Below are 24,308 nucleotides of genomic sequence, written 5' to 3'. Positions count from 1 at the left end.
AAAAAAAAAAAAAAAAAAAAAAAAAGTTGTACGTATTTATGGGGCACATAGTGATGTTTTGATACACGTAACTATAGTGATCAGGGTAATTTGCATATCCATCATCTCAAACATGTATCATTTCTTTGTCTTAGGAACACTTAATATCCTTCTCCTAGCTGTTTGAATCTATGTTATAGATGATTAACTGTAGTGATCCTACAATGATATAGAACACTAGAACTTACTCCTTCTATCCAGCTGTAATTTTATCCTTTATTTGTATCCTTTAACAAATTTTAACTGTGGAATTGAGGGTGACTGCCAGAAAATCAAGTCATTTAGACTTTGGCTTAACTTTCCTTTATCACAAAACGGTTTGCTGTGGTGATCACCTGAGTCTCTGAGCTTCAGTGCTTTCTTTTGTGTCAGAGTGGGTACCTCCCCGCTGCCACACCACTTGACACACAAAAGGTTGCCAAATCCCTTTTCCTCTCATTGTTTTATTATCGTCCCATCCCATAACAAAAACTTAAACTTAACCTCTACTTGTTTCAGATTCCCGGTCTTTAGTATAATTTCATTTTGTCATTGTTTTCAGCTTTATTATTTTAATACATAAAAAATTAAAGCAAAAGTTTATTGAGTGAAGTATTTTTAAAATAAAATTATTATTTTTTGCTCTGTTTCTTCCTCTCTTTCTGTTTGCTTATCTTTGTATTAGATGGGTAACTATTTCATTCTGCCTGTGAAATGTCCTCCTTCCTGAATATATTGATTGAGCTTCATTGCTCAAACTTAAAACTTATTCTTTGGGATTGTTTTTTAAAATTTAATTAATTAATTAATTAATTTTTTTTAGTAACAGGGTCTCTGTTACTGGGCTGTTGCCTGGGCTGGAGTGCAGTGGTGTGATCATAGCTCACTGCAGCCTGCAACTCCTAGGCTTAAGTGATCCTTTCTCCTCAGCCTCCTCTGTAGAGGGGATTGCAGGTGAGTGCCAGCATGTCCAATTAAAAAAAATTTTTTTTTTTTTTGTAGAGGTGGAGTCTTGCTCTATGCCCAGGCTGGGATTGAACTCCTGGCTTTAAGCAGGATTATTTTTATTTTAACAGTGGCCTTTAGTAAAGGCTATATGACATTTTCTGTATGTTCGTTGTGGCCATGAAGTTAGCAGATATTTGTGCATAGGATCTGAGTCAAATCCAGTTGTGGTTAAAGAAATTTGATTATACTCTGATTCTCTTATTCTTTCATTTCTGCTTTGCTTTTTTCATATATCTTGGGTCTCTTCTGTTTATTTCCAGTAATTTCCTGTTCAGCTTCCCTTTGCATTTAGTTCTCCTGTTTGTTCTGCTGTTTGTTTCTTTCCTTTCCTTTCCTGTTGGCGTTTGTAGGAATTTGTACTTGTGGGATGGAGAGTTGCTTGTTTAGAGAACCTCCTCTGGGCATTGATGTTGGATTTTGGTTATTTTGTAGATTAAAAAGAGAATAAAGTGGAGCCAAATGTGCACGCGGTATAGCCACAGATTTTGCTCGAAGTACAGTTTTCGTGACAAATTTATTCACAAACTTAGACTAAAGAACTGTAAGAGGAACCATTTATACGGCCTCTTTCAGTCTTCTCATTTTGAAGATAAGAAAACTGAGGCCTTGGGGAAGTGGTTTGCCCAGAGATATATGCCTCCGATAATGACACTGTGAAAGTGCTCTGCTTAAATGACAGTTTTACAGGATTAAATTTGTCTCTTATTTTATAAAGCCAGGAAAGAGGCTGAGAGATATTGTTAAATGATTGAGAGAAGAATGAACACGTTTGGTCACTTTTTATTTTAGGCGTTTGATGTATGGTCCCCATGAATCAGGTTTCTGTTTGTTTTTAACTCTGGCATGGGCTCTAAGGGTGACATCACACTTTTTACTTGAAATCTCACTGGAAGCAAGAGCACATGGAAAGTACCTTTTCCTGATACTTGTTCCCTCACCCCCACAACATTAAAATACACACAGTTACACATGTATAGAGAAAAAAAGAAATAAAAATTGATAATTGGTCAGACTGTTCATTAATACTTTGCACCAGTGGATATAAAATGAGAATAAGAATAGCTTACTTAATTTTGAGTGCTAATTATTTTCCATGTATCTGTTCTTAAAATAGCCCTTTGAGGTGAATACTCTTACTGCCCTTTTGACAGGTAGTTAAATCTAGATGCCAAGAGGTGTAGTTACTCTAGTCATAGTTATACATACAGCTAATAAGGACCGGAATGAGGGCTAGGTAAATAAACCCTGGCAGTCTAATTCCTGGGTCCCCACTCCAACCATTGCACTCTGTAGAGGGCTTACCCACATGGCGTGTATTGTGATATATTAGGCAGGGGGCAGGTCAGGAGTTGTGGGCCATTCAGGAAGAGGGAACATCTGAGCAAATCACAGATGTATGGGCACATGATAGTGTTGGTCAGGTGTTTGGACTGAAGTGTGAATACTGCATAGGGAAATAATGGGATACAGGCTAAAGTGGTGGGTAAGGTCCTAATTTTGACGTTAGTTCCCTGAGTGTTTGGGAACCACTGAAAGGTTTTAGTGGGACATGTGAGACTTCCTCAGTCTACCCCTCCCAGTACCCCTTCTTCATCTGTCTCTTGCCCTCTGACTCCTTCATCTTGCCCCCAGCTGTACTAGGCCATGTACCAGGAGCTGGGGTGATGAGGGAATTGGAGGTAGGGGTATCTCAGTTATTCACTGAAATTTTTTTTTTTAAACCTGGCACCTCCTCCTTCCTGTGTTCCATTGGGTCTGCAGTCTTGTGTGAGGATGGGATATGCTCTCATGAGGCAGGAGTTTGGGGGAATCAGGGGTCTGATCATTGCTTATGTGAAGGTAAACTAGTCTCCTTGTTTTCTGCTCAGTGTGTTACTCATGTTCCTGAAGGACTTGATGCCTCCAGTTCCTGAGCCTTTCTGGGGTTCTGCCAGGTTTTCTGGCTTGCCTGCCGTGGATGCCCATCCACCAGCCTTGGCTTCCCTGTCCCATGTCATTTACCACTCCATCTGCTTTCCAGCTCTTTGGACTTTCACCTGTCTTCTGGGTTCATGAAAGATAGAATTGGGGTTTCTGTTTCCCTTTATTGTCATTTTGGGGTGAATCTTGAAGGAAAAAGGGGGCATCTTCAAACCAGAAGTCCCATTCTTCATCTTTGTCTAGCATCTAGTGGATTTTTTTCCCTTTGTAGTACTTAGTGGGCTCTTTAAACTAAAGTACTGGAGACTAGGAATCTCTGAGTAAGAAGTTGGTAGTAGTGGACAGTGGGAATATATGTAACAGCTGCATGTGTGGCTGGTTGAATGTGGGGTCAGGAAGCAGGAGGATTTTGAGGAGGCTTTTTAGCTTTGGTGATTTGTAGTAGTAACTGATAGTCTCTTCTTGTTTTTAAGGTAGCTGTTTGTCAAGTTTGCTTGTGACATGTTACAAAGGTTGGCAGTGGGCCTGCATTCCTATATAAATAACTTTTATCAGCACTATCTCCATTCTTGGAACTTGACAGAATCAGTTTAGGAGCTTCACTAATAAGATGCATGCTGTGATGTCTAGGTATATAGTTGAGGCATTAATAGGCATTGCAATTAAAATGGCCTCAGAGCCACCTAGCAAATGAAGTGATGTAACTTGTCTTATTAAAAGTAAGAAATTCTGAAGTAGAAGAAAGTGGTGAGATAGAAACATAAGCATCTTTATTCTTAAGATATGAGACCCATATTTTATCAGGTTATCATCATGTAAAGTGAAAAAAGTTAAACCCTTAGTGTGTCATGCGTTTTATAAGCAGCTGTATAATAGGATGGAAAATGTCAGTGCAACAAGTGTTTGAAAATGTCTGCTTTGGTGTGATTTCAGTGAGGAGGACATGTACCGTGCTGCAGATGAAATAGAAAAGGAGAAAGAATTGCTTATACATGAAAGAGGGGCATCAGGTATGTTTGGAATTGTTTTATTTATAGAGTTCTTATTGTTTATAGCAGAAAATGCAGTTAAATCAGTATATCCATTTTCATAAAATATCAATAAAATATTCTTATGTATATAGTCTTATCTACATTGATTGTTTTGCCGAAGTATGTTTAGAGACTGTTTCCTGAGGTTTTTAAATGTTCATGCAAGCATTCCCTCGGCATTCTTTACATTCATATCATTTTTCTCACCTATGAGGATTGTTTTGTTTAATCTCTTGACACCATCCTCTCTCGGTTCTTATATTATACTTAGATTTCCTTATATTCTTAGAGGGAAGAGTTCAGATTTGAAGAGCATTTTTCATTTCAAATGGAAAGACTTAACTGAGAAACTGGCTGTGTACATCTTTGCATGCAGATGGCTATATAAATGTGATAAATAAGAAAGACAGTGATAGGATCAGTAGCACAGTCTCATCATTTTGTGATTTTATGTCTGTGTATTTCTTGTCTTGCCTGATCTTACCCCGACCAGGACCCATTGCTGCTGGAGTGAGGTGTTGCTCCTGGACCCTCCCACTGGTCCGTGGAGACTTGGCTGGCAAGGTTGCATGTGGTGCACATCCTTAGTTCCATGACTGGTCTCATGCAGGAGCTGCATAGGGATACTCTGATTTTGGAATACCTCATGAGTAATCACAAGTGGCATGTTCTCTCTCATTACCTGTGTAATGTATAAGGGGACTTCAAAAAGGTTGTGGAAAAATGGAATTAAAAGATAGAAGGCTGGGTGTGGTGGATCATGTCTCTAATCCCAGCACTTGGGGAGGCTGAGGTGGGCGGATTGCTTGAGTCCAGGAGTTCGAGACCAGCCTGGGCAAACAAGGAGACCTTGTGTCTACAAAAAATACAAAAATTAGTCAGGTGTGGTGGTGCACATTTGTGGTGCCAGCTACTCAGGAGGCGGAGGTGGGAGGATCGCTTGAGCCTGGGAGTTTGAGGCTGTAGTGAGCCGTGATTTCATTACTGCACTCCATCCTGGGTAACAGCGAGACCCTGTCTCAAAAAAAAAAAAAAAGATAAAAATAAAAATGTAAACCTTAATTTTCAACATAAGCTCCATCAGTTTCAAGCCACTTTTAAATGATGATACCAGCCATTTGTTGAACTCATCCCTAAAGAACTGACAGGCCTGGGAATTTAACAGTGTGAATGCAGCAGTCTGTTTTGCATTATAAGCTGAAGAAAAATGTGTGTCCTTTAAGGGCTTCTTAAGATTAGGAAACAAAAGGAAGTCAGAAGGAGCCAGATCAGTACTGTAAGGTGGATGCCTAATGATTTCTCATCAAAATTCTTGCTGTTGTTTGAGAGGAAGGAGCAGGAGCATTGTTGGGATGCAGAAGGACTCTCAGTGAAGCTTTCTGTGGCATTTTTCTGCTAAAGCTTTTGCTTTCTCAAAACACTCTCAGATATTAGTTGTTGTTTGGCCCTTTGGAAAGTCAACAAGCAAAATGCTTTCAACATCCCAAAAAACTGTTGCCCACACCTTTGCTCTTGACCAGTCTGCTTTTGTTTTGACTGTACCCCTTCCGCCTCTTGGTGGCCGTGGCTTGGAATGTGCTTTGTCTTCAGGATCGTACTGGTGAAGCCATGTTTCATCTCCCATTAGAATTCTTAGAAGAAATGCTTCGGGCTCTTGATCCCAATTGTTTAAAATTTCCCTTGAAAGCTTTGCTTCTGTTAGCAGCTGATCTGGATACGGTGGTTTTGGCATCCACGGAGTAGAAAGTTTGCTCAACTGTAATTTTTTGGTCAGAGTTGTGTAGCTGAACCAGGTGAGTTGTCTGTGATGTTGGCTGTTGTTTCTGCTGTTCATTGTTGGTCCCCTTCAGTTAGGGCACAAACAAGATTCGTATTTTCCTCCTGAGTTGATATGGATGGTCTGACGCTGCAGGTTTCACCTCAACATCGTCATGTTCCTTCTGAAAACGAGTTATCCATTTGTAAGCTGCTGATTTCACTGGGCCGCTGTCCCTATAAACTGTTTATAAATTATAAGTGATTTCACCATTCTTTCACCTATGCTTCACCATAAATTCAACATCAAATTTTAGCAGAACTCACGTTGCTCTATTAGGGCTCTTTTCAAACTGATGTCTTATCCTTCTTAGTGCGTTAGATGAGATCCTGTTCATACACGTTGATAACAAGTTCGTATGAGTTTATCATGGTACAAAAAAAAAAAAAAAAATTGAAATCCATCCATAGCTTTTTCATAAAAGTCATTTTCCATGAACCTTAGAAGACCCTTGTCTGTGCTCTTCTGGTTTTGAGAACTGCCTTCTGTTTATGGTGAACAAAAGCATTGTCATGTGGGATTAGGAACAAATGATATACAGTGTGGTTTTTATAATACTTTTTGAGCCCTTCTCAAGGAATTGGTGAACTCTTCACTGTGGTAGCCACAGGAGATACTCTTTGTAGTGGTGTGTTCCGGGTCTGCACCGTTCCAGTCTTCCATGAAACGTCAGAGAATACTCTGTCTCTACTGCTGTGGTTGTTCAGAATTTCCTGTAGAGTGCAGTGTCCTCATTAGTCAGATTCCTAAGAAGAAAGTGCATATTCAGCTGGTGTTTGTTACCGCTGACAGTCCTCCACCCTATAGGCTCTCTGTTGTGATTCTCTTCTGTCTGGCATTGTACCCCACACAGGCTATGAAGCTTTTTAGTGGGTCTTGTAACTCCTAGCTTTACTCTGAGAATGAAAAGGATCCCTTTACACTTCTCACATCATCTCAGACCTTCTGGGTTCATTGTCCTTCCTGAAATAACATTTGCTACCCTCTCCCCTGAAGCAGAGCCCAGACTGAGGCAGAAAGTTTTCTTATCCTCTCTGTTAGTGAAAAGATTTTTTCCCACCTCGTCTGAGAGTCAGCAAACTATGGTTTCCAGGCCAAATTTGACTTGCCACCTGGGTTTGTAAATAAAGGTTTTTTTTGAAAAACCTTTATTTATTTATTAGTTTACATATTGTCTGTGGTGACTTTCGTTCATGGTAACATTGAGTAGCTGTGACAGAAACCTTATGGCCCTCAAAGCCTTAACTTATTTCCTATCTGGCCCGTTACAAAGATTGAGATTCCTGTCCTATTCCACCCTATTTGAGAGTCCTTGCTTTCCGGAGGGGTTTCAGTTTTAACTTCCCACCTTCTGAGGGTCTGATTCTTGTCTTTGTCACCCATGTGGTGGCTAAAGATCAAGCCTCTTGGTTATTTCAACTCCTGGCTTACCACTCTGGTTTTCAACTTCCCTATTTTTGTATTTTTTATTTTTTTGCCATTAGAAATGCCCTTTTTTGAAAACAGCAGAGTCTCTGTAGTTTGCAACTAAAGAAAGTTGCTTTTGAACTCCATAGTCTGCTCGAGGTCAGGTACTGCCTTGTCCTGCATCTCCAGCTCCTAGCCTGGTACCTGGCATGTAGTAGCCATTGGAGTCCTCCTCAGAGGACCACAGTAGAATGGGAATTCAGGTATTTGATGCTGCCAGCTGTGCCGGTATCCGTTTTCCCAACCTTCACTGCCCTACGTAGGCCTCCGATTCAGCACTCGACTGTGGCCTATGGCTTGATCTCTTGGCCTGTGTGAGGCTTGCACCTTCTCCCCTCAGTCATGGGGTGCTGGGCTTGCCCCACCTTGCCCGGGAGGCCAGGTCTTGTCTTGGTGTGCACAAGAATGAGGACTGCAGGGAGGAGAGCAGGAAGGTAGATTTCCTTCCCAGGAGGCCTGTTCTGAGCTGGACATGTGCTTTCTGTTCAGGCTCATAACCCTACCTGGAGGAAAATGTGAACCAGTAAGTGTCCTGACTCTGGATATTTACATTTCTTCCCTTTTGGGCAGGTGAATGGAAAGACAGATACATGAGAATGCTTCCATCCACTAAGTAGACACGCAAAAAAATAGTTCTCGAATTAAAAAAATGAAGGTTTTTTAAGGATTGGCTGTGCAGCATTGGTCTTTGTGGTCCCTGTATATTATACCTCAGGAGTTTGCTTCATTTTTAAGTGAATCCTAAGGTGTGCCACAGATAAATATGTCTATGTTATCTGTATATGTGTTATTTTCCCTTTTATGTAAAAGGTTACTTTTCTTTGTAAAAGGATTCACAATGAGATTTTTAAAAATCGGCAGTTCTTAAGAGTTTACTTCCTTTTTTTTTAATTTACCTAAACTGCAAGAAGGATTTGGGGCCTCTTTTGTGCTCCTCATCATCCTGGCACCCATCACACCTTGGTTTGTAAGTGCTTGTTGTCTTTTCTTCTCCAGCAGTCCATAAGCCCCTTGAGGATAGAATCCTGTCTTCATCACCTTTGTATCCCCAGTTTCTAGCTCAGTGTTTGGTACATTTTAGACACTCAGTAAGTATTTGTTGAATTTAGTTGAATAAAACATTTTAATTTTATGTACAACTTGCTCAGGAGTAAATACGTTGTCAGGTACTTCTGTATTTATATTCTAAAATCATCACTAGCATCTACGTCTTCAATAATTTAAAAAGGAAGTGAAGATATGCCTGAGAATTTACCTCCTTTTCTTCCTGAAACGTACACGCTAATATGTGCCTGTGCGTGTATATGCACCTACCACAAAATCAAACCCCAAACCATATATATTAAACTAGGGAAAATATAAAGGCCATTTTGTTTTTTGCTGTAACATTTGTCTTATGGTGAGTTGTATTTTTAATTTTCGGGGATATGTTATTGTTAGAGTCAGGTGAGGTGTGTGGATTAACAAACATGGAGAATTCTGTTAGTTTCTGGGTTATTATCGACTACTTTTAGCTTTTTGGGATCAGGGAAGGACATAAATACATTAAGATAATTAAAAGTAATTTTTGTTATAGTAGATGTTATTTCTTTGTATAATGGTTATAAAAAACTACTCATTGTTAGAAGTGTTTTCTCATAGTTCAGACTGTCGCATCTTTAATTTGATTAGAAAAGTATTCATGAGCACCTGTGTGTCAGTGCAGCTCCAGATCCTGAGGACACAACACAACTGAGAAAGAAAACAAAGTCCCTGCCCTCAAAGAGCTCGTGTTTTACTGTATTTTTGTATGGGTGTGTGTGGGGCGGGTGGGGGAGTGGTACAGAAAAATATTTCAGGCGTCGATGAGTGCTAAGAAGAAAAACCACATGGTATAAGAGGAATAGAGAGCAAAAGTGTATGTGATATTGTGATACAAGGTGCTAGCTGACCCTGGAGCAGACGCCTGCATGGAGCCGGGGAGCAGCCCTGCAGGTGTGGGGAAAAGCAAGCCAGGTGTGTTGGAGAGTATTGGGAGGCTATAGTTGGGGCAGGAGTCTAGTCAGTGTGAGGAATGGTGGGAGGAGAGACCAGAGTGGCAGAGAGGGGGACTGTATGAGGAATAAGGCCATGAGGCAGCAGTCCCTGGAGCTCTCTGAGCCCAGGAGTGATCAGTACCATCTGTTTCATGTTTAGATGGATCATCCTGGCTAGGTACCATGTGGAGAATGGTCTGGAGAGTGTGGTGACAAGGGACACCCATTGGGAGACCCCCGTGGTTATCTAGGGGTGAGGTGATGGTGATCTGGACCAGCAGGTAGGCAGTGGTTGAATTCTGGATTTTTTGACATGAAGAAAGAAAATGAAGCGTGAAGGGTAACCCCCAACTGAAGCAATATTCTGATTATGCTTTGATTTATTATTTGCTTTTTTTTTTTTAATTCTTTAACAGAACCGAGATTAAGCGTAGCTCCTGAAATGGATATCATGGACTACTGCAAAAAAGAATGGAGGGGAAATACACAGAAAGCAACCTGTATGAAAAAGGTACGACACAGAGGTGCACATATTTCAGGTCTTTCAAATAGTCTAATAGTAAGTTGTTTAATATGTCATTTGATATTTTTAGACATTAGTTAAAATGACTGCTATAGACTTTATTATTGGTGTTCTAATCTTAGAGATGAGGAAATAGACTCCAAAGATAAGGATTTTGTTTTAAGTCACAGTGTTAATATAGAATCAGCATCAGTTATTCAGTGACGCAATTTCTTTGAAAAACACGTCAATGACTCTGCTGTTCAGAGTTGGGCCAGCCATTGGTTGTCCTCTTGGGGCCATTTGGGAATATCCTTTTTGGTCTGGTGCTGTAAAATAAAAGCCTCAGGGATGCCTCAGGCCGATTCTACACTCCTGCTTTCCACAGCACATTGGGTTTGCTTATACACCCTCTGGTCCTGGGGCCTAGAACCTTCTTGGACTCCCTACGCAGGGGAGTCAGGAACTGCTCTCTTCACTTAAGGTGTCCCAGGAGTTGCCCCCTCCCAGTCTCATTGCATAGACTGGTGATATGAAGATAGCCAAGGCTGTGGGATGACATTGGGGGTTCATATGATGTGGTCCTGCTGTGGCTGTTTGGGCCGGTTCATTACTCAGCTCAGACACCATGGCCTGCCTATATTACGCAGCTGATCAAGTAGCAGGGCCTGTGGGCTCCACCCTCAGATGTATACCAGATCCAGTATTATCAGTAGGATGAACCATGTGAATTGCTCAAAAACAGTCAAATAGCAGATTGAACCTAAGACTTCCTTGACCTCTTGAAACCTTTGCGTTTATTTTTTCTCATTTTTCTCTTGGGATTATTTATTAATATTATGACTTTGAATGAACTTCTTATATGTTAGAGATACTGACCATCATATTTAATAGAAATATCTTTAAAATTTTTTTGGTTAGAATTTTAAATTTTTAAGTATTTGAATATTTAGTCTTTTCCTCAGAGCTCGTTTTTATAGAAGATAATTGCTTATCTTTCAGCATGTACCTCAACTGCTCATGGGCTGACCTTAGTAAAAATCTACCTGCCACTTGTAAAGCTCTGAGAGCAGATGATAGCTCTCTGCAAATCTGAAATGTAGATGCTTTGTGTTTTAGGCATTTGTTGGAGAACTCAATTATGAAACACCTGGAATTCTTAGTTCCTGCCAGAGGTTAAGAACATTTATGTTTTTGTTGAACGTGCTGTTGGTCACTTGCGGATTATCCAACCTGTAGCCCATCACGACCCATGGCAGTAATTAGAGCATCTCAGATGCCTGAAAACAGTTTTCACCTCCATTCTATTTTAGTCATTATTTGCGTAATTGTCTATTTTTGTTTCTAATATTCTTTTGGAAGTAAGTTTCTATAAATTCAGATTTAATTTTATTCTGAAATAGCGTGAGTAATTTATGCATTTGGAAAGGTACAATTGCAATTGAATTTGCCATCTAAGTATTCTGGGGTAATTGAGGTTTACCATAGGCAAGAAGTACATAATTATTAGTAGGTGTGATTCTGCCTGATGGAACCTTATGTGTTACAGTGATTGGATCACTAAATAAAAATGCAGTCCTCAAAATGTTGTTATTGGGGAAAAAAAGTACTTTTGTATTCACTTAAAATATCATCCTATGAGACTTGAACCTTGAAAATAGCTAATAATGAGGTTTTAGTACCTGGACACACAGGACAGAGGTGGTCTGCATTGCGTCCACTCCACAGTGAGGGTAACACTTCTTTCTTTGTGTGAGTGCAGGGTAGGAAGTGGGTCTTCAGTAACTATCAAGGAAGAGGGGGATGAGTTAAGGGGCTGGCTGGACCCAGGGCCAGGGAGGTGGTGGGCAGCTCAGTCAGTCTCAAGGACTGTATGTGTCTAGCTGGAGAAGCCAGGCATCATGCATGCTGGGGAATCAGAGTCACTAGGATTTTATGGTGTCTTTTCAGGGTACGTTTCAGAATGGTCCATTGGATGGCTGTTTTTGAGTGCCCAAGCATGTCACTGAACATTTTCATTTCCTTGTTTCACTTCCGGATTGAGCAAGAGTGACACTTCACTTAAAAAAAGAAAAGAAGGCGGGGCATGGTGGCTCACACCTGTAATCCCTGCACTTTGGGAGGCAGAGGCAGGTGGATCACCTGAGGTCAGGAGTTCAAGACCAGCCTGGCCAACATGATGAAATCCCGTCTCTACTAAAAATACAAAAAAATCAGCTGGGCATGGTGGCTCATGCCTGTAATTCCTGTTACTCAGGAGGCTGAGGCAGGAGAATTGCTTGAACCCGGGACGCCGAGGTTGCAGTGAGCCGAGATCGCGCCATTGCACTCCAGCCTGGGCAACAAGAGCGAAACTCCATCTCATAAAAAGAAAAGAAGCCTAACAGAATTATTCAGCCATCTCCTGGCATATAAACTTTTATATATACATGCACATACACAAAGCACCCCCACCCTGCTTTGTGTTTTGGAAACTTGGGGTTTTTCTGTATTTTTTTAATATGAAAATATAAACAGTTTAGCTCTTTTTTCTTGCCTTTTTGTTAAAGAGTTTAGGGTTAACTGAAACACAGATTAAACTCTTCAAAATGTTGGTTGCCAGTGAGTAAGTGGTAAAACATTTGCCTAGGAAAGGACATAACACTCCAACTTTGGGCTTCCCAGTGGTCCCAGGCCAAGTTTTTTCCACAGGAATGAAACTTTCTCTGCTATCTCAAGTCAGTAACAACCAGTTTGAATTCTTTCATACCTTTTCCCAGGGCTATGAGGAAGTGTCTCAGAAGTTCACCTCCATACGGCGAGTCCGTGGTGATAATTACTGTGCACTGAGGGCCACGCTGTTCCAGGCCATGAGCCAGGCTGCGGGGCTGCCGCCCTGGCTGCAGGATCCAGAGCTCATGCTGGTACGCTGCTGCTGCAGGTTTGAGTCCAAAATGTTTCAAACAATTTTTGTGAGAAAACTTTCCCTTTCTGTCCGTGCTACCTGCTATTATCTTCTGCAGTATGATGTCAGCATGTGCGTTTATTCAGTTTTGTGTGGCTGGGATGATTTCACATAGTTAAATGACCAAAAATAATTCGTATTTCGTAGAAGAGAAGAATGATAAAATTTATGTGAACAATTTAGTTGAATTAGAGAGCAGATGTTTGTGTAAAGCACTTAGGAACAGTTTGATTTCAGTTTTGGTGTTTAAGTAGGCTGTATATGTTACTGTTTGAGAACCTGCTGGGGTTTTAGAATACACATTTCTTTCGTTTCTAGCTATAATTCAAGAAATTAGTACTTTTGGCAAAGTGTGACGATTGGCTTAGTAGGTGGCAGAACAGCAACACTAGAAGAGAGATGATTACTGTCACATGGAGAGGAACTTCCTGAGGAGCTGAGACAGCCTGTCCCAGGCCTGGCCCTCTTTAGCGTTTTAAATGTACCACATGGCAGACCTGCACTGGAAAGTCATGTGTCTGCACGTCCTGACATGGATAAAGTCATATAGTTGGGTGGGTGATAGACAACTACCTGAAAGATTTTTTGGTCAGGAATGGTTGGTCAGAGACAGCAATATACCCATGTAACAAGTCTGCACATGTACCTTCTGTATCTAAAATAAAAGTTGAATTAAACAAAAGAAATGGCCACAGCCACCCAACCTTCAACAGTCACCACCCTGCTCAGTCGGCAACCGTCAACATCGAAGCAAGACCCTCCGCCAGCAAAAAGATTACAGCTTGCTGAAGGCCCAGATGATCATTAGCATTGTTTTTTTAACCAACAAAATATTTTTAAATTTTAAAAAAAAAGGAAAGAAATGGCAATATGACATTAACTGGAAGAAAATTGAAAGTCTTGTGCTTAAATTTAAAAAATCCAAAACCCGGAAATGCCAGCTATGGGAGATTGGCCTTATAGCAGTTTATGAAAAGAAAGAAAAAGATGTCAGGATTTTAATTGATTGCAAGCCCACTGTGAGCCTGCATGAAATGCGATGTCCAGCAATGATCACAAAGCCCTAGCTGCATTTTATTTTTATTATTTTTATTTTAATTTTTTTTAAAAAGACCAAGCTGGCTGCGTTTTAAAAGGAATGATTCTAAGAATTAGACTGTGACAGCCCCACCTTGAACTGGGCTGGTCAGAGGCCGTCTCGAGCTCGGTACCTGTATCCTCAGCAGATGGATATGTGGCCAGGATGCTTCATCGCATTCTGGGAGCAGTTGAAGGAGCTGGGGCATTTTCCTAGAATAAAGAAGACCTTCAGAGGAACTTGTTGTTGGCTAAGGTAGAGGTCTTTTAGGTGGATGAGAGATTACACGCTCGTAAGGGGAAAACCAGGAGTGGTGGGTAGAGGATACTCCCCGTCTGTTCCACGATTATTTAATAAACCAGCATAAAATCACCACACCTCTATCAACTGTCAAAATGACATCTGGAGCCAAGTGTGCTGGTGCCTGTAGTGTTAGCTACTCAGGAGGCTGGGGTGGGAGGATCACTTGAGCCAGGAGTTCAAGTCCAGCCTGGGCAACATAAGGAGACCCCTTATGCTGGGGAGTCTATAAAAAAAAAAACCAAACCAACATCTGGGAAAGATATTTTCTTCTAAGCAAAGATATATGCCATCTTAAGCAGATTTTTCAGCGTTAGCTTATTTCTTTCATATAGGGGCAAGAGAAATGGATATACTAGGCTGTTTTTTCTTTTGTAAATGATGCCATTTATTAGTAAAGTATTTCAGAATTGCTTGTCAGTTGGCAAAAGCATTCCTATGGTTGGATATAAGACCCAGCTAGAGAAGCAAACAATGATTTCACTGTTTTTGCTTTGCCTTGTTTTAACTTCTGTACATGACAACTGTAGCTCTATATGACACAATTTCTAGATTGTGGTGGCGTGTGCCTTTGTTCTTAGCTACTCAGGAGGCTGTGCTGACAGTTGTAGCTATATTATATTTATCCACAAATCTATATTTCTAGGTTGTGATGTAATATCCCCCTCAATTTAAGCAAAATTTTCCTTTTGAGGCTTTACCTTTAAGGAGTTATTTAGATTTATGGACTCACTTGACACTAAATTTGTATTTTTATTCTTTCTGAGAGTCTGGGGTAAATAGTGTCCTAAGTAATTAATTAAAGTATAAAATTGCTTTAAACAAAATACAGAGGCTGGGTGCGGTGGCTCATGCCTGTAATCCCAGCACTCTGGGAAGCTGAGGTGAGCGGATCATGAGGTCAGGAGATCGAGACCATCCTGGCGAACGTGGTGAAACCCCGTCTCTACTGAAAATACAAAAAAATTAGGTGGGTGTGGTGGCCGGTGCCTGTAGTCCCAGCTACTTGGGAGGCTAAGGCAGGAGAATGGCATGAACCTGGGAGGCGGAGCTTGCAGTGAGTGGAGATCACACCTACGCCCTCCAGCCTGGGCGACAGAGCGAGACTCCATCTCAAAAAAAAAAAAAAAAGTAAAGTACAATGTCCTCCCCCCTTTTTTTTGGTAGCGGGATATATTTGGGTAACATTATCTGCCATATTAAAAATAGTCTGAGTAGATTACATTCAAACTCTAATCGCTGTTAGAATGTGTTGCAAATGTGAGTGATGGGGTTTTAAGGTGGTTTTTCTGACTTAATTTGAGTAATGTGAAAACAGTTTTAAAATTCTTAAGTGTTCTTTCCAGTTTCTTTCCTTTTCTGTGTGTATCAGCTATTATATTTTTCTGGGAGCATAATTTAATTAGTGGTCAGTGTGGTTTGGTTTTTGTCATCTAACTTTTATTGAATGCCAAGAGGCCTCTGTCAAAGAGAGAAAACACAGTGTACCTGCCTGTGGGTTTGGTATATATGTTTATTAAACGTTGGGTCTGAATGTTAGCTGAAGAATGTCTTTGTTCTTTCCTTGCTGTCATCCAGCCAGAGGACTTGTCCTTGTGTTCCTGTTCCAGTCCTCAGCAATTTAACGTAGTTTGAAAACTTCCTTTACCCAGTTCGTTTTGTGGTATCATGTCTGAGACATGATTGGATGACAAATCCAAATTCAGCACATGCTTCGTGTTTGAGGGGCCCGTGAAGGAAGGAAAGGACCCATAAGCTTAGTCTGGCTGTGCAGATCTCCCAGGTGACCCGCAGACCCTCCTGTGGAGGCCTTTCCACTCCTGTTCTCATTCTGGCACCCCTCGCCCCACAGCCCTTCCCTTGGAAGGTCCACTGTGACAAGGGCTTTGTTGAGTGAGCGTTTCTTGCAGTGTGACCGAAAGAAATCAGGGATGGAACCTTTAGCTAGCTTTATCTGCTTCTGTTTGCAGATTGAGAGTTGTTCTCTGTGGCATGTTGCTGTCTTCTCTGTCTTTTAGAACATCATTTGGATTTAGGATATTAAAGGGAACTGGGAAAGCTAGACTAAGTGACCCTCCCCTTAATCTGTGGTCAGTGAAGGAGACCCGGGCTTCCTTTCTGCTGTTGCTGAGCTTTGCTGGCCTTGCTCTGTTCCCTGCCTGTGAGGCAGAGCTTTGTCCTTATTGCCCCTCTGACAGTTTGGCTGCCCCTCACCTGTCATCCTGCCCAGGCATCCTGTTTGTTGTTCCCATTTCTGCCCAGATCCCAGTCTCTGTGTTTGGCTGCAGCCAGATCACCTGACCCTCACCCCAGCTGTGGAGATGGCCTAGTCTGGCTCTTAAATGTGGGACAGCAGTTTGGTCCCTGAGAGGGGGTGTCCTTTAGAGCAGGTGTCCTTTGGTTTCCAAGTTCGCTACATTTTATAATGTCTCTGAACTGGTTAGACTGTGACAGTGTTTGCTTAGAGTGAGATAGACTGTGTATCAAAATTTTTTTGTGAGTGAGTTTTGGGGATGACACATTTTTATTATTTGCTGTATGTTGTGGTATCAAGAATTACCAGCATATGCTAGAGAAAACAGGCTGTTGTATAGTTTAGTCACAAGCGAAATGACAGCTAAGCTAATTACCTACTTCATTCTTGAATATTTCCAATCACTGTTTCTTATTTAAATCTGGTTTCTTGCTTAAATTTTTTTTTATTCTATTAGAAGTCCAGTTTGTGCTTAGTGGAAAACAAAGGCTATTTACATGTGTTCCATGTGCTGTGACCTCTGAAAGCATTTAAAGTTGTATTCACTTTTTTCTTCTGAATAAATTTGACTTCATGCTTTTCTGATGGCTTTTTTCATGCTTCGTTTTTTAAAATTGGCTTAAGGATTTCTGCATTTCCTGGAAGTCTACAACCCTGAACTGTTCGACCAGTGTGTGAAAGGAATCAGAAACAGTTGTTTCTCTCTGTGTAGTTAGGTCTTCAGGGTCTCCTGAGTAATTCAGTTGAGTACTGCACCTACTTTTTAGATAACTGTATCGTGTCCCCAGATGCTCAGCCTGTCTTCTGGGCTTCCCTTCACCTCGTTTCCCAGCTCACGTCTGTGTAACCAGTATTCTCTGCGCATTTGTAGTTCTTTGTGCCCAGTTGTAATTTTAGCTTGTTGCCACTTGAGGGCATGTGAGGTTCTTGTGATAAATCTGAGAGACCGAATTGAGGGTTTTGCCGCAGAGTTGCCACATGTTGCCTAAACGCAGGGCAGTGTGGGCACAGAGTGGGCTGGTGTAGCCCTTAGGTGAGTGGTCATTTGTTATTCTAATAAGATGAGGAGGAGAAGGCCCTCTCCACCCTTAGTGAGTGATGTAGTTCGCCATCACTGTGGTCACAGTGAAAAGTAATTTGCATCCCAATCGTGGTTCTGTGTTTTGTAGAAACCACCTTAGTTTCACATTGCTGTAGGCTGAGAATGTACAACCAGAATTACTATTTATGAAAGGGTCTTTTAGTCTTACATTCCAGTTGAATGGAAGATTTGGCCTCATTTAAAACTGCATTTATTTTATTTTATGTATTTATTTTTATTCATTTCTTTCTTGCTATGTAAAGTTTTTAATTTTTTGGAGATGAGGTCTTGCTCTGTTGCTCAGGCTGAAGTGCAGTGGTACAGTCATAGCTAACTATAGCCTCAAACTCCTGGGCTCAAGTGATCCTCCTGCCTCAGTCTCCTGAGTAACTGGGAATACAGGCACATGCCACTGTGCCCAGTGAATTTTTAGATTTTTTTAAAAATAGAAATGGGGTCTTGCTATGTTACCTGTTTTGGCAAAACTGTATTAATAACTGCTAAAGAAGGTTCCTCATAGGATATTGTAGGATTTAATTATTCTTTAATGATCTGTTGACTTGGAGGTGAACTTTTTTTCCTTTCTAAATTTTATAGCAGTGAAGTGACACACCTGTGCCCAGCCTAATTCTAGGATTTTTCTCCTGACACACCCAAGACTGTTGGAAGAGTCTTACTTCCCATGCTGTCATCAGTCAGGCTGTGCCTCAGCTTGCCTTTCAAACTGCAGATTCTGTTGATAACTAGAGGGAAACAAAGTAACAAATACTCCAGGAATTTAAAAAAAACAGAAACTAGCAATGTAGTTCAGCTGTCACTTCTTTCATGAACTAAGTGAGCACAGCTCCCTTAACCCCTGCCTCTGATGTTCAATGTATGTTTTATCTTTTTTTTTTTTTTTTTTTTTTTTTTTGAGATGGAGTCTCGCTCTGCCGCCCAGGCTGTAGTGCAGTGGCCGGATCTCAGCTCACTGCAAGCTCCGCCTCCCGGGTTTACGCCATTCTCCTGCCTCAGCCTCCCGAGTAGCTGGGACTACAGGCATCCGCCACGTCGCCCGGCTAGTTTTTTTTTGTTGTATTTTTTAGTAGAGACGGGGTTTCACTGTGTTAGCCAGGATAGTCTCCATCTCCTGACCTCGTGATCTGCCTGTCTCGGCCTCCCAAAGTGCTGGGATTACAGGCTTGAGCCACCGCGCCCGGCCTGTTTTATCTTAATATATCGATTAGACAGTTAAACTAGACATAGTGTCATTTCTCTGAATGTTAAAACTTTTGAGTATATGTGTTAACATTATTTAACAAACTTTTTCTACCTTTTTTTGGTGGATTTTTTAAATACCAGAAACTAGGTTTTATTTTTCTTATTGGGAAAGGAGCAGGATTGGCTTCACCCTGGACCTTCTCACATGCTCAGAAGCACTGTCCTGAGCCATGTGTTAGGTGGTGGTTGAGAGGCTGCAGTGAGTCCTATAGCCTGAAGGTGGTTGGTGTGAGGACGTGCTGTGGGCATGGCCTTAGCTCATCTGTACAACTGCTGTGGAATGTCCTGGCCGTGGGTGGAGTCCTGCAAGGCAGATTGTGCTTTGGCATCTCAACCAAAAGCACCATTTCACTCCAGCAGCCCTCCTCAGAATGGTACTTTCTAAAGTTCCTGACTTCTAGATTTAGGTCCTCCATCCTAAACCCACATGACAGATTTGCAGGATTAATTCTGGAAACAAAGGTAGGTTTTATAGACTTTGTGGTATCTTACAGCTTGGATCGTGTGGTGGATTTCTTGGAATGTTAACACCTCTTTATCTCTTTGTTTCTCGATGTTGTAGTTACCAGAAAAACTCATAAGCAAATACAACTGGATCAAGCAATGGAAACTTGGACTGAAATTTGATGGGAAGAACGAGGACCTGGTTGATAAAATTAGAGAGTCCCTTACTCTGCTGAGGAAGAAGGTTTGGAACCTGTAGTGTCCTGTCTGATAAGGGTGAAGCTCTCGTTCCTGCTTGCCCCAGAAGACCAGTTTTTAGTCTTCACTCAGTGGATTTTCAAATGCTCTTGGCTGATTTTAGGCAAAATGGTTTTAAATGAACTCAAACTTTTCCCATGAGGGCTTTGGTAAAATGGGAAGTACCAACTTTATATATTCTTAGAGCAAGATGCCATGTCCTAGGGTATCAAATAATGAAGTGTTTAACTTTCTTAAAAGGAAACCTTAACAAATATAGTCTTTGTTCCAAGTCATATTTATGTTTCAAGAATATCATTTGGTTCCTATTTCTTCTACTAATATCATTAGTAATTCACATTTATTCTTTCCAGTTATGCTCATGTTTTAAGATTCTGCCCATATTTATCAGACTTATTTTCTTTCTCAGTGATTTTCCAGTTAGTAGATTTAGTAACTTGTCTTTAGAAAACTGTCCTGAGAGTTTTTCTGAAACAGAATTGTAGGGAGAACTTAGTCTTCTGATTCCTATTGATTTGGTCTTTAAAATTCTACCTTTCTGTGGCTTTCCAGTGTCTCCTCTGGGTTGGATGTCCTGCCTGCACACTGGCTTACATGACCCCTAGCTTGCCTGCATTGAGCAGCTTGGAGCTCTTCTCACCAAGAACCCTGATTGAGGGCCTGTCACTTGGGCCAGGGTGTCAGTGGAGGGGTGGTCAGGTAGAGAGGGGGTCAAACATGGACTTTTCAAGGTCCTTCCTAGCACGTTTCAAGCAGTGATTTCTTTACTCACATATGGTCTGCTGCTCCCATTAGACTTTCAGCTCCAGGAGAGACTGTCCTGTGCATTCCTTGACACCCTGTGCCTAGCAGCAGGCCTGGCACATAATAGGTGTTCATTTAGTGCTTTATTGAGTTAGTGAACTGAGGGCCCTGACTTCTTGGAAACTAGTTTTTGCTTAGAAAGATAAGAAATGTTTACTGGAAAATATACTGTCAAAAAAAGTCCAGTAGTTTTATCTTTCTTCTACTATAAAGAAATGGGAGCCAGAGAAGGGAAGAGGGAAATACTGTCCTTGTTACCTGTTGGACTAGAACGCAGGATTTTGTGTTCCTCAGTCTTTGGGTTAGTGGAAGGTTGAGGGCGGGGCTCTAGCCCTGTGGGAGTGAACGAGAGGGCCCTTCAGTGCAACCACAGGTCATAATTTCGTTTTCATTTTTTTAAGGTCTTGTGAAATTGCTATTTCTGCTTTATTAGGTGTTTCTACTATAATTAGACCCTCATTTTTGGGAATGCTTGAGTGGCGCCAATTTTCAATAAGATTAAAATTACTCACTGATAATCTGAGCCAGCATTCCTAACACTTCTATGCCAGGCTCCAGACTAAAATTTCATGTGTTACTTAATTCTCACGACTATGAAGGTGGTGGTGCTGTGGTCATTCCTGTTTTTTAGATGAGGAAACTGAGGCCAGGAGCTCAGTTAAATGCCCTGCAAAAGCCACCAGCTGCTCTGTGGTGAAGGCTTGATTCCATTCCGACTGACTCTAGAGCCATGTCCATGATTGGTAACTTGGTCTAGTTTGGAAAATATGAGATACAGACAAACATGTATCAGCCTTCAGCCCAAATATTAGAGGGAATTCTATGCGGTCATTACCATTAAAATTCATTCTTGGATTTAAAATCCATAATGGTGTTTGAGAGGGGCACTAGTTATTGTTTATTCATAAGGAATGGCATTTATGTTGGCATCTCTTATTCTCACTCACTGTAACTTAAAAGCACATAAATTTATAGGTTTTCTTTTTTAAAGAATTTGCCTGTATTCACTGAATACCTAACACATGACTTTATTCTTAATCCGGAGTCAATAAGAGTTTCCTGAATGGATTTATTCATTTGAAGTTCATATATATTTTTGAGGTTAGAGGGATAAGTGTAGTAAATTATTATTCAGGAGCCCCTAGGCTCTTCCTTGCCTCTGTTCCATTTTGGAGGGTTGGCTTTGTGTTTCTGGGTGCTAACCCTCCTGTAAGCCCCTTGTAATTGTAGCTGCCCTTCACAGCTTCACACACAGGCTTCACACATGTATGTTAGCTCTTCTGTAAGTGTCTCTGATTGGCTGGTTCAATCTCATTGCCTGGGAGGTTAAGGGAATAAAAATTTCCACAGCCTCAGTGCTGCTTACTACATTGTATTTTTCTTTCAAATTAATGGGAGAAAAAGCTGAATAAGGAGTTTGTGTGCTTTAAAGTGTACCTTTTTTTAATCTGGAAACCTGAATATTGTGAGCATTGGTAAGTGACCCATGGTCACTTTTTAAAAATAATTTTAGGCCGGGCGCGGTGGCTCAAGCCTGTAATCCCAGCACTTTGGGAGGCCGAGACGGGCAGATCACGAGGTCAGGAGATCGAGACCATCCTGGCTAACATGGTGAAACCTCGTCTCTACTAAAAAATACAAAAAAACTAGCTGGGTGAGGTGTCAGGCGCCTGTAGTCCCAGCTACTCGGGAGGCTGAGGCAGGAGAATGGCGTAAACCCGGGAGGTGGAGCTTGCAGTGAGCTGAGATGGCTACTGCACTCCAGCCTGGGCGACAGAGCACCAGACTCCGTCTCAAAAAAAAAAAAAAAAAAAATAATAAGAATAAGAATTTTGTGCTCGTAGTATGGTACTATACCAGGGATTTTTAGGACAAAAATTCTAATTATTACATGACTTTCTTATTGTAGTGGGCAGGCTTGGCTGAAATGAGAACTGCCGAAGCAAGACAGATAGCTTGTGATGAACTATTCACAAACGAGGAGGAGGAATATAGCCTCTATGAAGCTGTAAAATTTCTAATGCTAAACAGAGCCATTGAACTATATAATGATAAAGAGAAAGGAAAGGAAGTACCATTTTTCTCTGTGCTTCTGTTTGCTCGGGACACATCGAATGACCCGGGACAGCTTCTGAGGAACCACCTCAACCAGGTGGGACACACTGGTGGTCTTGAACAGGTAAGTTGTGCTTTTGAGCATGTATTACCCCAAAATAAAGCAGCTTTACCGATCAAACTTGATGTCATAGTTTTTGTAGGTTAGAAATTCAGGGGCAGCTTAGTTGGATGGTTCTGGCCCAGGATCTCATGCAGTTGTATGTTCAGGGCTGCAGTCATCTGAAGGCTTGGCTGGGGCTGGAAGATCTGCTTCCAGTGTTGTTCACTTACGTGGCTGTGGGCAGAGGCTTCAGTTCCTTACTGGTAGGTAGTAGGAGGTTTCAGTTCCTCACACATAGGCCTTCACAGGGCTGCCTGAGTGTCCTTTCAACATGGCAGCTGGCTTCTCAGAGTGATCTAAGCAGAGAGCAAGAAAGAAGCCAAAATGCCTTTTGTGACCTAATCTGGGATGTCACACACTGTTACTGTTTTCTACTTTTTAGAAACAAGTTACTTAATGCATTTCACTCTCAGGAGAGGAATTTGGCTCCACCTTTTGGACTGAGGAGTAGCAAAGAATTGTGGACGTACTTTACAGTCACCACCATTATCTCCGCCTGGGCTTTATTCTTCAGAGGGGTGGATGGGATTAGTACTCTTGGCTCTGGGAGGCTACAAGTAAAAGAAGTACTTGGAAGAGCCGTTCAAAGGATCTTGTTTAATCTTGACAACTGTAGCTGCATTAAAAAGAGAAATGGAGTCACCTTAGCCAGTAGAGTTCAGCCTGCTCTTGGATCTTTTACAGATAAGTGTGGAGTTTTACACAGAAACCCAGTGCAGTACTGTCTCTAAGCCAGTATAGTTGAGTCACCACACCTTGTGCTATGTTTGATGTGTTCATTTTCCTAAAAAGTCTTAATGAGGTTTTTTTAGTGGAATAGTCAACCACTAAAGTGCCACCCTCCTACTTACATAATTGACTCTTGTACCAGCTTTTTTCTAAAAAGGACCAAGTGCCAGGACAGATACTGCAAGGATTAGAGAGCTGAGTTAGGTTCCATTCTGAGCTGTCCTGGAGTGTGAAGCTCTTCTTATTGCCAAGTGTGTAGGAAGGAGTGTAGACTGATGGTCACTGCTGGGTCAGGCAGGGCTGATGATAGTTACTTTCAAAAGCTATCTGTACTCATAATGTGGGTTACTTCTGTCTCCTGAACCATAGCAAGTACCTTGCAGTCAAAAGGCTTATAGAGGATGGTTTGCATATTAGACTAAAGTTAGTCTTTTCCAAGACCTTATAAGGTCTGCTGTGATGGTAAGTTCATTCTTTTTTTTTTTAATAAGATATTTTCAATTTCTTTTTTGAAGTATATATACCATAAAGTTCATTCTTTTAAAGTTTTGCAGCCATCACTACAGTCTAATTTTAGAGCATTTTGTCAAAAGAAACCCCATGCCCATTAGTAACCACTTTCTCTTACTTCTAACCTTAGGCAGCCACTAATCTACTTTCTATCTCAATGGGTTTGCCTATTCTGGACATTTCATATGAATGGAATCATATAATATGTGGTCTTTTGTTTATGGCTTTTTGATTTAGCATAATGGTTTTTAAGATTTCATCCATATTGCACCATGTATTAGTACTTCATTCCTTTTTATTGATAAGTAATATCCCATTGTATGGATGGATCACGTTTCATTCATCTGTTCAATAGTTTGATGGGTATTTGGATTGTGTCTACTTTTTAGTTCTGGGAATAACCCTGCTATGAACATTCATGTATAATTTTTTTATGTGAACATATGTTTTTAGTTCTCTTGGGTATACACTGAGAAGTGGAATTGCTGGGTCATATGGTAATTCTTGAACATTTTGAGGAACTGCCAGACTGTTTGCAAAGCAGCTGCACCATTTTACATTCCCACCAGCAGTATATCAGTGTCCTGTTTCACCATATCTTCACCAACACTTCTAATTTTTTTTATTGGGGTGAAGTTCATGTAATATAAA

General features: G+C 41.1%; 1 protein-coding gene across 1 annotated transcript in view; it reads left to right on the top strand.

Annotated features, from left to right (window-relative positions):
- The window catches only part of OTULIN (OTU deubiquitinase with linear linkage specificity), a 38,185-nt gene that overhangs the window by 7,586 nt on the left and 6,291 nt on the right, over positions 1-24,308 (top strand). The window contains exons 2-6 of the mRNA XM_011951763.1: positions 3,880-3,956; positions 9,692-9,786; positions 12,537-12,680; positions 19,257-19,382; positions 22,110-22,379. Coding sequence (XP_011807153.1) covers positions 3,880-3,956; positions 9,692-9,786; positions 12,537-12,680; positions 19,257-19,382; positions 22,110-22,379 — 712 coding nt within the window. The remainder of the gene's footprint in view (positions 1-3,879; positions 3,957-9,691; positions 9,787-12,536; positions 12,681-19,256; positions 19,383-22,109; positions 22,380-24,308) is intronic.

The sequence above is a fragment of the Colobus angolensis genome, unplaced genomic scaffold (genome assembly GCF_000951035.1).
Source record: "Colobus angolensis palliatus isolate OR3802 unplaced genomic scaffold, Cang.pa_1.0 Scaffold327, whole genome shotgun sequence".
Taxonomy (NCBI): domain Eukaryota; kingdom Metazoa; phylum Chordata; class Mammalia; order Primates; family Cercopithecidae; genus Colobus; species Colobus angolensis.
Note: the sequence above shows the minus strand (reverse complement) of the source record. Positions and strands in the feature narration are given on the sequence as shown.